Consider the following 13962-nt stretch of genomic DNA (forward strand, 5'->3'; position numbering starts at 1 on the left):
TCATTCTGCTTCTCTTGTAGATTGCTTCGTTTTTCACTTTCTTTCCTACCTGAAGGGAAATGCATACTCTGTGCTGGCCATAAAGCTGAGCAAGTTTTCTACTTTTGCTACATTTCCACATCTCCTGGACTTTTCACCTGGAAAAGTGAACATTGCATAGATTTTCGTGGCCCTGCTTTCCTCCATCTCTGCAGAGAGATCAACATTTCAGTGTGATTTGCTTTATGCAAAGACTGTGAATTGCCATGGACATTCCTGGGCAGATAAGGTTTTTAGGGGGGCACAGGGCTTTGTACAAGACACAGAATAATCTTATTTAATGTTGTTGGCCTAACAGTACTAGAAATGTTTAGAAAAATGTCAATAAAAATGAAAACAAAACAAAACAACAAAACAAAAAAGACAAAGCCAAAGTTCTAAAATATTGATACATTGCTCTCCATGGGAAGCCTGTCCCTCTCCATTGCTCTCAGTGTCTGTGTGCAGACAGTTCTGTGGGGAAAAGGGATGGGAGCTGGTGCAAAGGAGATGTAACATGCAGCTGCAGACCTGAGTGGAGAAGTCTGATGGGAGGAGAAGTGCTGCAAGTCCCAGGTGGCTCCTGAGAGAAATGGTGGGGCTGGGGAGGTGAGCAGCAAGGTTGCCCACAGAGTGCCTAGCCTCAAAGGACTGCTTTTCCAAGCTGACCAGGCCTCCTTAGGAGACCCTCTGGATCAATAGCAATGGGAGAGGGCAGGGAATTGAAATAAATCAATAAAGAATCCAACTTGAAGGGAAAACTCCCTTATTATCAACTGCTCATTGAAATCTGCCTCATTCACTATCCTCCTGAAATCTCCCCAATTAGATGTACAAGCCCTGAAGCCCTGAAGGAACTGCTGGGCAGAAAGAGGGCACAGGAGGGCTCTCTGCATTATAATGAGCCCCAGGGTGTATTTGGTGCTGACTCCATGGGCCTCTGATGCTGAGAGGAGAAGCACAGGCTGTTCAAGAGGTTAAGGCCAGAAGAAACACCGAAGTTTCCTGTAGTGTTAATGGATCCCACTGGGGCCCATTACCACCACAGCTCCCCTATGGACTTGTTAGTGAAGAAAATGGGAGGCAGTGATGTTAGACAGGCAAAGGCAAAGTAAAGGTGGCCCTGACGCCAAGGAAAACTTGATGTGTTTTATCAAAGCAAACACCAAGGCCTGACACCCAGCCTCTGGGAAGAGAGCTTCTGTCCCTCACACTGCTCTTCAAGAGGCAGTGGGATATGGGGTGTGTGATGACAACTAAAGGACAACAGTACAACACTACTGGACGGGGCTGCAAGGAGGCCACATGGTTCCAGTGCCAGGAGCACAATGTGTCATCTCATAGGCCCCAGCGGCAGAGACAACAGCCATAGCCAAGGGGATAAAGACCTCTGCTCTGTCAGGGTCTTCCAGCCCTGTCAGTGCCCTTGGCCATCTCCCCACAGGTTGTCCTATCCTGTACCACGTCTGAATCATTTTCCCTTCATCCTGGAGACATCCAACCTGCTTCCCCACCACAGCACCTCCCTACCCGTACCAGGGACTCCTTGTCCTCACTGCCTTTGACTTGAAACACAAAGCCATGGGCTGAACCAGACTCCCTCTGACTCACCACAGCACTGACTTTGGAGTGGCATTTCCTTCTCCTCATCACCACACTGGACATCCAAAACAGCAGATTATGGTGGCTTTCCTTTCTCATGCTCTTTCTCCCTCCCCAAAATGTGCCATCATCTCTGAAAACAGATTTCCAGCTCTCGGGAGCTCCTACAAGTCTGCCCTGAACCTGTGCTTCACCAGGCCTAAGAAACACAGGTCTCTCAGCCTCCACACACATGACTCCTAGCCCTGTCTTGGCGCACCTTCTCTGAAACCTCTCCTTTCCTCCCTATTCCTTCAGAATAGGAGCCCCACACTGGGAAGCTCTCTACCAGTTAGGGCCACACCAGTGTGGTGTCATGGAAGATGATAAGTTCCTTGCCCGGGTGGTCACACTCCTCCTAGTGCAGCCCAGTGTGGACATGACGATATCTGTGTTTAGCACTGCCGGCTCATATGGCATCCCTAGTTGTGCCCAGGCTCTTTTCCTCCAAGTTGCTCTTCCTGCAGTCCAGTCCAAGCCTGCTGTGATGTATGGAGCTGTTCTGACTCTGATGCAGAGCATCAGAAGATGGGAAAGAGAGGCTCTCTTCTCCTTGGAAGACAGAATGACATTAATTCACCAAATCCCAGTGTTTCACAAGGTCCTCTGCAAGGAAGACTTACCCTTGATGGACGAGTCTCAGGTTAGGAACCATGTAAAGAAACTGGGAACCGTGAGCACGGCAGCCACAAGCCCTGCCTGCCCTCCTCCTGCCACGCTCCGTCAGGCGGCTGCAGCAGAGGGGACCCACATCCAGCCCCTGTCTGGGCTCTGCCACCCACCTCGCCAGTGCCATCACTGCTGCCTTGCAGTGCTCTGTGATGCACTGGGTGACCTCACAAGGCCTGCTGGCCAGCACATCTCCTGGGGGGCAACCAGGCCACACAGCGGCAGGGACCTCACCACCAGGGCCCTTCCAGCCCCCTCCCCTCCCCTCAGCCCCGGCCTTGTCTCTACTGTCAGGAGCGACCTTGGGAGGTGCTTCCTGGCCTCCCCTCAATACTGAGCTGAAAGGACAAATGGTCTCTCCCTTGACAGAACAATGGAGTCAAATTTGAAAAGCTTCATTAGCAGATAGGTGAAACCTTTACTAGGTTTTGTTAGATAGAAGGAAGTTTAGAAATTTTGTATCCCTGATGTTACTTTAGTCACTAATTAGTCAGCTTTATCTATAAGAGCCTACAGACTTGTATCTCAGAATGAGGGCAAGGTGACCCAGGCTTGGAGGATGTGTCAGAAGAAGATTAGGTGAGGAACTCATGCCATGCATATATTCTTGGATGTGTAACTGACTAAACTTTGTATGCATGCCTAATATGAAAGAATAAGAGAAGAAAGATTTAGACGGTTTGAGCCTGGACAAGAACTGGGTTCAACTAGCGAACATAGTGAGGAAGACTACCGATGACCACCAGGGACCCCTGAAAGACAATGAAAACAAATGTGCATGTGTCAGAGACATTTACTTATTTTAATGACTTACAGGAAATAGTATGAATATGTCAACCTTTTTTGGGAAATCTGATTAAAATGTATGTTTTGATAGTATATAACCCCTATAGCTTGAACAGTTCTGTACGCACACTAGGTGGAGTGATCCCCTGTGTATCCAGCACTGCAACAGAAGAATGCATGCTTTCTAAAACTCCAAATTGAGTCTTAGAGAGTTACTTTGACTGGCTTTTACAGTATTACCCTTGCCTGCTGCCAGCTGCTGCCCACTCAGGCTCCTGGCACAAACATGGCCCTGCACTAACACCACCACTTGTACTGCCTTTGCTGCCTTACCCTGACCTCTGCCTCAACTCCTTGTCTCTACTGGGCCCCCCTTTCCACACCCAAACGCATCCCTTTGCTGTCACCATCCTCTCTCCTGTCCCACGGGATGGCATAGCCAGGGCAGGACATGGTACAGTTAGGCCCTGTAGTGTCCATGCAGAACGCTTGTGGCAAAGTGGGAGCTGAGACTGGGCTCTGTGGTGCAGAGGAGGCCCCATGCAGAAAATATGAGGTTAAACAGCAGCTTTGCAGAAGGGGTCTCCATCTTGGTTTGGCACAGGAGGTTTCTGGCCACGAAGGGGCAAGGGATGGGTCAGCCACAACTTCTCTGGGCAACCTGTTCCAGTGACCACCACCCCCAAAGGAAAGAATTTCTTCCTTATATCTAATTTTAAAGTACCCTCTTTTAGTTTTAAGACATTATGTAAAGGCCCCCTTTAGGTACTGGAAGGCTGCTATAGGGTCTCTCCAGGCTGAAGAGAACCAGCTTTCTCAGCCTGTCTTCATTGAAAAGGTGCCCCAGCCTCTCTATCATGTTCTTGGCATCTTCTAGACTCCTTCTAATTCTTCCATGTCCTTCTTGAGTTTGGGGCCCTAGAGTTGAACACAGTACTCCAGAAGGTGTCTCGCGAGAACAGAGTTGAGGGAGAAAATCACCTCCCTCAACCTTTGGGCCAAACTTTGATGCAGCCCAGAATACGGTTGGCTTTCTGGGCTGCAAACTCACATTGCCGGCACAGGTTGAGCTTCTCATCCACCAACACCCCAGGTCCTTTTCCTCAGAGCTGCTCTCTAGCCATTCTCCACCCAGCCAGTATTTGTGCTTGGGGTTGCCCCAGTCCAGTTGCAGGACCTTGCACTTGGCCTTTGTGAACCTCATGAGGTTCTCACAGGAAAATCTCTCAAGCCTGTCCAGGTCCATCTGCATATCATCTCTTCCCTCCAGTGTATTGACTGCACCACCCAGCTTGGTGTCATCAGCATACTCACTGTGACTGCACTCAATCACACTGTCCATGTCACTGACAAAGTGTTAAACAGTGCTGGTCCCAATACTGACCCCTGAGGAACACTACTCTTTACTGATCTCCACTTGGACATTGAGCTGTAGACTCCAGCTCCTTGAGGGTGACCATCTAGCCAATTCCTTACCCACCAGGTGATCCATCCATCACATCCATGTATCTCCAATTTAGAGACAAGGATATCGTGTGGGACAGTGTCAAATGATTTGCACAAGTCAAGATTCATGACACTGAGTTGTTCTTCCCCTCTCCACCAATGTCGTAAGCCCATCGTAGAAGGCCACCAGATTTGTCGGGCACGATATGCCCTTAGTGAAGCCATGTTGGCTGTCACCAACAGCCACCAGTTTGCTGTCACCACCAGACCAGAAGGCAAGGTAGCGTGATGTATCAGAGAGAGGCATTTGCAATGAACCTGTGCAAGGAGGGTGACAGAAATGTCATGTGAACACTGGGGATAATTACTGAGTTCCGCACAGAGAAATGTCAGGGCTCTGTGAGGTGCCCACATCTGAGCTGGCCTTGTGCACTGCTCATCCACACTGGGCTGTTCAGAGACATGAGTCCCTGCCTTGCACACACGCAGGCAGTGCACTGCAGCACTTGCAGGGTCCCTCTGGCTCCTGCAGCCACTGCCAGAGGCTGGGAGGCACCTCAGCCCTGCGGTGCCTCACCCTGCTCTGCCTTCCTCTGAGATGCCCCACGGCATGAAGAATGGTCACAGGGGCCTTGGGGGTTCAAGGAAGCACATCCCAGAGCTGCAATCAGGTCTTGCACTTCGGACTAGATGGTCTCTGAAGGTGCCTTCCACCTGAACTATTCTGTGCTATTCAGGCAGTTGCCCAGTGGTTGTTTCTCTCAGGATGAAGGGACCTGGAGACGATGTCTGCCCCACTGGCCTTCATGACTCCCCCAGGAATAGCTGATGGTCTTTGTGCCCAGTCATCTTCCTCTCTGTGCCTGCTGGCAGCAGCAGCAAAGTGTTTCTGTTCCCATGTCTTCTCTGCACATGGACAGGGCCCTTCTCTTCTCCCGAGACAACCCATCGCCCAGGGAGCCTTTCCCAGGTGAGCACGTCTGTGCTGGCCTGGCCGGCCACTGCTGCAGCCCCTCACCACTCTCCCCACAGCCCCAGCTGGTGGTGCTGCTCTGCAGAGTGAGGGGGCTGTGGTGACTGGGGCACTCTGCAGGGCCATGGTGGGCAGGCTGGGGGGCAGAGCCAGCTGGTGGGGGCCCTGCCACTGACCAGCTCCCACAGCTCTTCTGTGGCCATGGGGTGCTCAGAGGTGCCTGGCCTAGCAGAGCGAGGAGCCTCTTTGGACTTTCTTCCTTCAGCATGTTCTGAGACGTCAGCAGCTCTGAAAGCAGATGTGAGCCTTCAGGCATGGTCCTTTCAGGAGGGAAATGCTGTTCTGGAGGCCAGCTGTGTCACCCAAGTGCCCACTGCCTGTCCCTGCCTGCAGTCCAAGCGTAGCCACACAGCAGCTCTGGCATCAAGCTACAGGAGCAGCCAGGCCTTACACCGCCAGCAGGGCTCAGAAGGAGAGGGTGGCAGTGGCAAGAGAGCAGCTCTGCATGGACCCAGCGCTGGTGCTCCCTGGCTGTGCTGCTGGGCTGGGACTATTTTTCTCTCCACCTCCGCACACGGGCATTGCCCATGCAGAAAAGGTCTCCCAGGAAAGATATACCAAAAAAAAAAAAAAATCACTTTAATTGGATAAAATACACAGACAAAATGCAGAATTATATTTCTTTCTGGACAACTTTTGTAAGAATAAAATTGGGGGGGAAATAATCAGCACAAGAACATAAGACAAGCTTTGCTTGTCATGAGTACTTTTAAGAGTGATTTGCAGAACAGGGCAGGCAGTTTATTGCTTACGAAATATTGCCAGTCATCAATTTCTGCACAGCATCCTTGAGATGCTGGTTCCTCATGCTGTAGATGAGGGGGTTCACTGCTGGAGGCACCAGCAAGTACAGAACTGCCACCACCAGGTTCAGGGAAGGGGAAGAGATGGAGGGGGGCTTCAGGTGGGCAAACATGACTGTGCTGAAATTCAGAGAGACCACGGTCAAGTGAGGGATGCACGTGGAAAAGGCTTTGTGCCGTCCCTGCTGCGAGGGGATCCTCAGCACAGCCCTGAAGATCTGCACATAGGACAGAACAATCAAAACAAAACACCCACAGAGTAGAAAAGCACTAGCCATAGTAATTCGAACTTCCCTTAGGTACAAGTCTGAGCAAGAGAGCTTGAGGATCTGGGGAATTTGACAGAAGAACTGGTCCAGGGCATTGCCACAGCTGAGAGGTAATGAAAATGTATTGGCAGTGTGCAGCACAGCGTGGAGAAAGCCACTGCCCCAGGCAGCTGCTGCCATGGTGGCACAAGCTCTGCTGCCCAGGAGGGTCCCATAGTGCAGGGGCTTGCAGATGGCAACGTAGCGGTCATAGGCCATGACAGTGAGAAGAGAAAATTCTGCTGAAAAGAACAAGATTAGCAAAAAGACCTGTGCAGCACATCCTGCATAGGAAATGGTCTTCATGTTCCAGAGGGCATTGGCCATGGCTTTGGGGAGAGTGGTGGAAATGAAGCCCAGGTCGAGGAGGGCGAGGTTGAGGAGGAAGAAGTACATGGGGGTGTGAAGGCGGTGGTCGCAGGCTACGGCAGTGAGGATGAGGCCGTTGCCCAGGAGGGCAGCCAGGTAGATGCCCAGAAAGAGCCCGAAGTGCAGGAGCTGTAGCTCTCGCGTGTCTGTGAATGCCAGGAGGAGGAACTCATTGTTGGAACTGCTGTTACACATTTACACTGAGCAAGGGAGCCTGACAAAATGAAGAAATGACAGTGCAAAATTTAATTACTTCTCTGACCAAAAGCCATCACATGTCTCAAAGAACACCTTCCCACGCAATAATCTGTGCCTCATTCCTTTCAGGAAGAGCTTTCTGCAGCTCCTTGACTTATCTGTGGTTGGTGCTCTGAGGGTGCCACAACAAAGCAGGGGGCTGTGCTGTGTGCTCTGCAGCAGTCAGTCCTGGTCTACAGCATCATGTAAAAGGGAACCCAGAGTGATCTGAGAAGTCCACTGGCCAGGGACATCTCCCTGTTTGCAGGACATGAGGAGAAAGTCAAATAATTCCTCAAGAAACAACAAAGGTGATGTTGGTACTGTCTGTAGGGTGAGGTTTGTGAAGGGATTTTCTGAGGTGCCTCACGGACGTGTAGCAATGCTCAAGGAGCCTTAGTATCCAATATGGATGTTACTACTCCATTACCATCCCTCTGCCTCAGCACATGGGCGGGAAACTGAAGCAGATTCTAAAAAGTGCATTGCCTTCTGGTAGACCTTGCCTTGCAGTTCTGCTTCAGCTTGGGGATGTGTGGGGCTGTGAGTGGCCTGTCTCAGGCAGCAGGCTCTGGGCAGCAGCAGGACCCTGCCCTGCCCTGCCGGGGGGTCTCCTTCCACCCGCAGCTTCTCCCCACTGCCCCTGGGCAGCTCCCCAGGCAGGCTGAGTGCTGAGCCTGCAGGCGGCAGGGGCCCTGCCCTGGCACACAGCCCCTGGGGTACATTAGGGACCCTGCTCTGCACCACAGCCCTGGGTACCCCAGCCTGCACCCCCAGCTGCACAGCCTGCAGCTGGCCCCAAGAGAAGCGAGTCCTCAGGCCCTGCATGCTGACCCTGCAGCACACAGGCCCTGCGTACCCTTCAACTCCAACACCGAGCATCCTCCTGACAGCTCCCATCAGCTGAGGGATGTGCCAGCTCCAGGAGAGCCTGGCAGGGTGCGCAGCGGCATTGCCCTGCACCCAGAAACTTACTGTGGGGAGGTGGCTGGGAAGATTTCTCCCCAGCGAGCTCTCCTCTGCCTTCCCCTTCCCCGCCCAGGCTGCCCTGAACTTCTCTCCCCCTTCTCTCCTCTCCCCATGCCAGCTGCAGGCAGTGCCCCCAGCCCTGCTGCGCCCTGCAGAGGAGCTGCTCCTGGGCAGAGCTGTCTCTCTGCAGCGCTGCCTGCTTCCCAGGAGCTCCCTCCCTCCATCCCACGAGCCATCACAGCTCAGCAGCACAGGCCCAGCCCAAGGCATTTACTGACCTCCCCCGGTGGGTTTGGGCAGAGCCCAGGAGCCTCAGACACTGAGAGGAAATGGAAGACATTTCTCAAGTAGAGAACGCAGATGCAAACACCAAAGCCTCTCACAGCATCAATGAGTCCCACTGAGGGACATTACTGACAAAGTCTCCCCATGGACTTGTTAGAACAGAAAAGTGCAGGCAGTGATGATGGGGAGACCTAGGCCAAGTAAAGGTGGCCCTGATGCTGAGGAAACCTTCACAGTATCACAGATTTCTAGGTTGGAAGAGACCTCAAGATCATCGAGTCCAACCTTCGACCTAACACTAAGTACTCCACTAAACCATATCGCTGAGCTCTACATCTAAACGTCTTTTAAAGACCTCCAGGGATGGTGACTCCACCACCTCCCTGGGCAGCCCGTTCCAATGCTTAATAACCCTTTCGGTAAAGAAGTACTTCCTAACATCCAACCTAAAACTCCCCTGTCGCAACTTTCGCCCATTCCCCCTCGTCCTGTCACCAGGCACGCAGGAGAACAGACCAACCCCCACCTCTCTACAGCCTCCTTTAAGGTAACTGTAGAGAGCGATAAGGACGCCCCTGAGCCTCCTCTTCTCCAGGCTGAACAAGCCCAGCTCCCTCAGCCGCTCCTCGTAAGACTTGTTCTCCAGACCTCTCACCAGCTTGGTCACCCTTCTCTGGACTCGCTCGAGCACGTCCATGTCCTTCCTGTAGCGAGGGGCCCAAAACTGAACACAGTACTCAAGGTGCGGCCTCACCAGAGCCGAGTACAGGGGCACAATCACTTCCCTAGACCTGCTGGCCACACTGCTCCTTATGCAGGCCAGGATGCTGTTGGCCTTCTTGGCCACCTGGGCACACTGCTGGCTCATATTCAGCCGACTATCAACCAATACTCCCAGGTCCTTCTCGGCCAGGCAGCTTTCCAGCCACTCATCTCCCAGCCTGTAGCTCTGCTTGGGGTTGTTGCGCCCCAGGTGCAGGACCCGGCACTTGGCCTTGTTAACCTTGATGTGTCCCATGAAGTCCAAGAGTTGGGCCCTGACCCCAGCCTCTGGGAAGGGAGATCCTGTCCCTCCATCGGGGTTTAGGGCTCTTCCTGGGTCAGTGCAATGTGGGTAAGGGCAATGCCAAGTACAAGGCTACAGGAGGACAGCTCCTGGAGGGGGATGAGGAGGCATTGAGACCCTATTGCTGTAAGGATGATTTGTTTCCTCATAGGCATCATTGACAAAGACGAGAGTCAGAGATCAGCAGACAAAGGTGTTCCCTCTGTTGGGGACCTTCAGCTGTGCAAAAAAAACTTGACCATAACCACCACACGCTGTCCTATGCTGTCCCATGTCTGCAACTGTTTCCCTGCAGGACTTTGGTATCCACACTGCTTCCCCACCTTGCTCTCACCTGAGCACCTCCCTGCCTTGACTGATGTCTTTCCATCTGCCCTCAGTAATACCTGAAACACAAAGCCAGGGCTCTGGGTGACCTCCATCCTTCAATAAACCTTTCTCTTCCACCTCAGTCTCAGTGCCTGCAGCTGCATTTTGTGATATTCATTCTTTCTCATGCTCTTTTCTACTGGGAGGAAAAGCACCTACATATCTGAAACCACCCCTCAAACAGTCTCTGCGTACTTCTCTACTGCCTGGAGCCTCCATACCCCAGGGCCGAAGGAGCCTAGGTCTCTCAAACTGTCCATCTCATGTGCTTCTCGGCCTTTTGGCTAAGATCAAGTGCAGTATCTATTCTTATCAGTTTAATATCTGATACGTCCTCGATGAGAGGACTTCATATTAAAGGGATTTTTGGACTCAGGAGTTGGATCCGGAGCTTGCTCTTTATCTTCATCTTTTTCCACAAGGAAATGGTTGGCGACCTGCTGCAGCACTTAGATGTACGCAAGTCAATGGGACCGGATAGGATCCACCCGAGGGTACTGAGAGAACTGGCAGAAGAGCTGGCCAAGCCACTTTCCATTATTTATCATAAGTCTTGGCTATCAGGGGAGGTCCCAGTAGACTGGCAGCTAGAAAACGTGATGTCCGTCTACAAGAAGTGCCGGAGGGTAGACCCAGGAAACTATTGGCCTCTTAGTTTGACTTCAGTGCCAGGGAAGCTCATGGAGCAGATTATCTTGAGTGTCATCATGTGGCACTTGCAGGGCAACCAGGCGATCAGGCTCAGTCAGCATGGGTTTATGAAAGGCAGGTCCTGCCTGATGAACCTGATTTCCTTCTATGACAAAGTGACATGCTTGGTGGATGAGGGAAAGGCTGTGGACGTGGTCTACCTTGACTTCAGTAAGGCTTTTGACACTGTTTCCCACAGCATTCTCCTCAAAAAACTGGCTGCTCATGGCTTGGACTGGTGTACGCTTCGTTGGGTTAAAAACTGGCTGGATGGCCGGGCCCAAAGAGTTGTGGTGAATGGAGTCAAATCCAGTTGGAGGCCGGTCACTAGTGGAGTCCCCCAGGGCTCAGTACTGGGGCCAGTCCTCTTCAATATCTTTATCGATGATCTGGATGAGGGGATCGAGTGCACCCTCAGTAAGTTTGCAGATGACACCAAGCTAAGTGCGTGTGTCGATCTGCTCGAGGGCAGGAAGGCTCTGCAGGAGGATCTGGATAGGCTGGAGCGATGGGCTGAGGTCAACTGCATGAAGTTCAACAAGGCCAAGTGCCGGGTCCTGCACCTGGGGCACAACAACCCCAAGCAGAGCTACAGGCTGGGAGGTGAGTGGTTAGAAAGCTGCCTGGCAGAGAAGGACCTGGGATTACTGGTTGATAGTCGGCTGAATATGAGCCAGCAGTGTGCTCAGGTGGCCAAGAAGGCCAACAGCATCCTGGCTTGCATAAGAAACAGTGTGGCCAGCAGGTCTAGGGAAGTGATTGTCCCCCTGTACTCTGCTCTGGTGAGGCCAAACCTCGAGTACTGTGTTCAGCTTTGGGACCCTGTGGTGCAATTGCCTAAAGTAACTAGGAAAATAAAACTAACATTCACATTTTAAAGAAAATGTACAGCATTGAAGAGGCTTTCAGGGTAGGGCGTAGCTGCATTACCTGAGCATTCCCTAGGCTTCCAAGCTTAGATGCTGTCGCACTGGGGGAACCTGGTGTGCTGGCTCTAAGGAACAGTACGGAGCGCAGAGTGGAGTGGAGACACCACGGCTAGGCTCTGTGACCAGGTGGGGACTCAACTGTTCTTGTGCACACCGAGACCGATAAGCTGCACTTTTTGCTACCCTGAGTCAATGACCTGTCATGTTTTGACAAACGCTGTACTCTAGTGTACTTTTGCTCATTATAGTATCATTATAATATCAAAACACACCTCCATCCCAAAAGCTACCCACCTCCAAGGTGCGACTACCCCTCACTGAGTACGCGCTCTGAATTTCTCGGAGCCTATACCTTTAACAGAGACAGGAAAACTTTTCACCAATAATAGCTAAGATATGCTTGACTAGAGTCACTCAAGCTCCACCTAAAAGATAGAAAATAGTATAAATTGGCCTAAGAGAGAGGGGATGTCAAGGGAAGATCCCACCATCAGGGGAGATACCATCATGAGGGCATACACCATCCCGAGGACCTCCTGACTCCTGGGATCAGTCGACGGGCTGAGCCTCTCTTCCCCCCTACTGGAACGCCTTTGGGTGAGATTTGAACACTCGGTTATACAGTGTGTCTCCGAGGAAACTTAGAAATCTCTATAGAGTCTTTGTGCCTTTTAACACGTTAATTTCCAGGCTGCGCACCTGTGTATTTCACGCATGCTAGCTTGCTTTTGCAGACAGTAACTATTGCTGGCAATCTAAAGAACCTGTGTACCTGTTGCTGTAATAAATTGCACTTAACTTCATTGTTCCTAGCTGTGATAGTTCTCACTGAACACGGCTAGAGTAAGGGCGGTTATACGTTATTGGTGAATCCATGACCATGGTAGTTCAGTGCTCTGAATGCGACCAGACCCCTATCGGTTAATGCCTTATTGGTGAATCTGTGATTGTGATAGTTCAGTATCCTGAATCCGACCGGACCCGTAACGGTTAATCGGCTACACCCCTTAACGCAACAGACCCTCACTACAAGAAGGATATGGAGGTGCTTGAGTGTGTCCAGAGAAGGGTAACAAAGCTGGTGAGGGGTCCGGAGAACAAGTCTTACGAGGAGCGGCTGAGGGAGCTGGGATTGTTCAGTCTGGAGAAGAGGAGGCTCAGGGGTGGCCTTGTCACACTCTACAGGTACCTTAAAGGAGGCTGTAGCGAGGTGGGGGTTGGTCTGTTCTCCCATGTGCCTGGTGACAGGACGAGGGGGAATGGGCTAAAGTTGCAACAGGGGAGGTTTAGGTTAGATATTAGGAAGAATTTCTTTACCGAAAGGGTTGTTAGGCATTGGAATGGGCTGACCAGGGAAGTGGTTGAGTCACCATCCCTGGAGGTCTTTAAAAGACATTTAGATGTAGAGCTTAGTGATATGGTTTCGTGGAGGACTTGTTAGTGTTAGGTCAGAGTTTGGACTAGGTGATCTTAGAGGTCTCTTCCAAACTAGATGATTCTGTGATTCTGTGCCCACCTTGGCAGACCTCCCCTCCACACTCTCCAGTTTCTCTGTACTCCTCCAAAACCAGGAGATGCACCCTAGGACACACTGCTCCACAGGTAGCCACAGCAGCACTGAGTCGAGGGGGATGATAACCCAAGTGGTCTAGGTGGCCCCTGCTGCCTCTAGTGCAGCCCTGTAAGGTGCTGCTTCCTGTCAGCATGTCCCACTGGCTCCTACGGTGTCCTCGTAGCACCCAGCCCCTTCTCCTCAGGGTCCCCCCTCAGCTGCTCAGGTCCCACCCTGTCCTGATGGATGCAGGTATTCTGCCCCACGTGCAGCAGTGGCCACTTCTCCTTGGCACCTTCAGGGGGTTTCTGTTGGCTGAAGGCTGGAGATTCTCAATGCTCTGAAGCTCCATTTTGTCACCTGTTCATGGATGGGTGCAGATGGCTCACCCTGATGGTGGTGACTCTCACAAGATAACAGCGTGAGGAGTGTCACGAGTCTACAGGCACTAAGGGACGTAATTTAGAGGAATTTCTGACCCAGGCAAGAATTACCATGAGAACCATCTCTGAAAAAAACAATGACACTATAAAGCAAGCAAAGCCAGGACCAACTGAATGGATGTTGGGCTTGTTCTCTTCTAGGGTATTTTCTGGGAAAACATATACCTCTACAGACACACATGCAATATGGATCCATCCAACAGCTGGACTTGGACCCTCTGTCTAGCCAGGAGCTTGCCCCACGTCCCCTCCCATTCCCTAAACACACAAACCATAATGAGTCTCCCCTGTACAGAATCACCGAACCTTTGATGCTGGGAGGCAGCAAGCTCCAAGCATTATCTGCCTC

At 51.7% G+C, this 13962-nt stretch overlaps 1 protein-coding gene across 1 annotated transcript; it reads right to left on the reverse strand.

The window, feature by feature from the left end:
- Positions 1–6258: 6258 nt before the first annotated feature.
- Positions 6259–7365, reverse strand: LOC308187150 (olfactory receptor 14C36-like). The gene has a single exon (XM_080609303.1). It carries the CDS (start codon positions 7266–7268, stop codon positions 6342–6344), a length of 927 nt encoding a protein of 308 aa, XP_080465429.1. The 5' UTR covers positions 7269–7365; the 3' UTR covers positions 6259–6341.
- Positions 7366–13962: the final 6597 nt, after the last annotated feature.

The sequence above is a fragment of the Anser brachyrhynchus genome (genome assembly GCF_964034855.1).
Source record: "Anser brachyrhynchus genome assembly, contig: SCAFFOLD_145, whole genome shotgun sequence".
Taxonomy (NCBI): Eukaryota; Metazoa; Chordata; class Aves; order Anseriformes; family Anatidae; genus Anser; species Anser brachyrhynchus.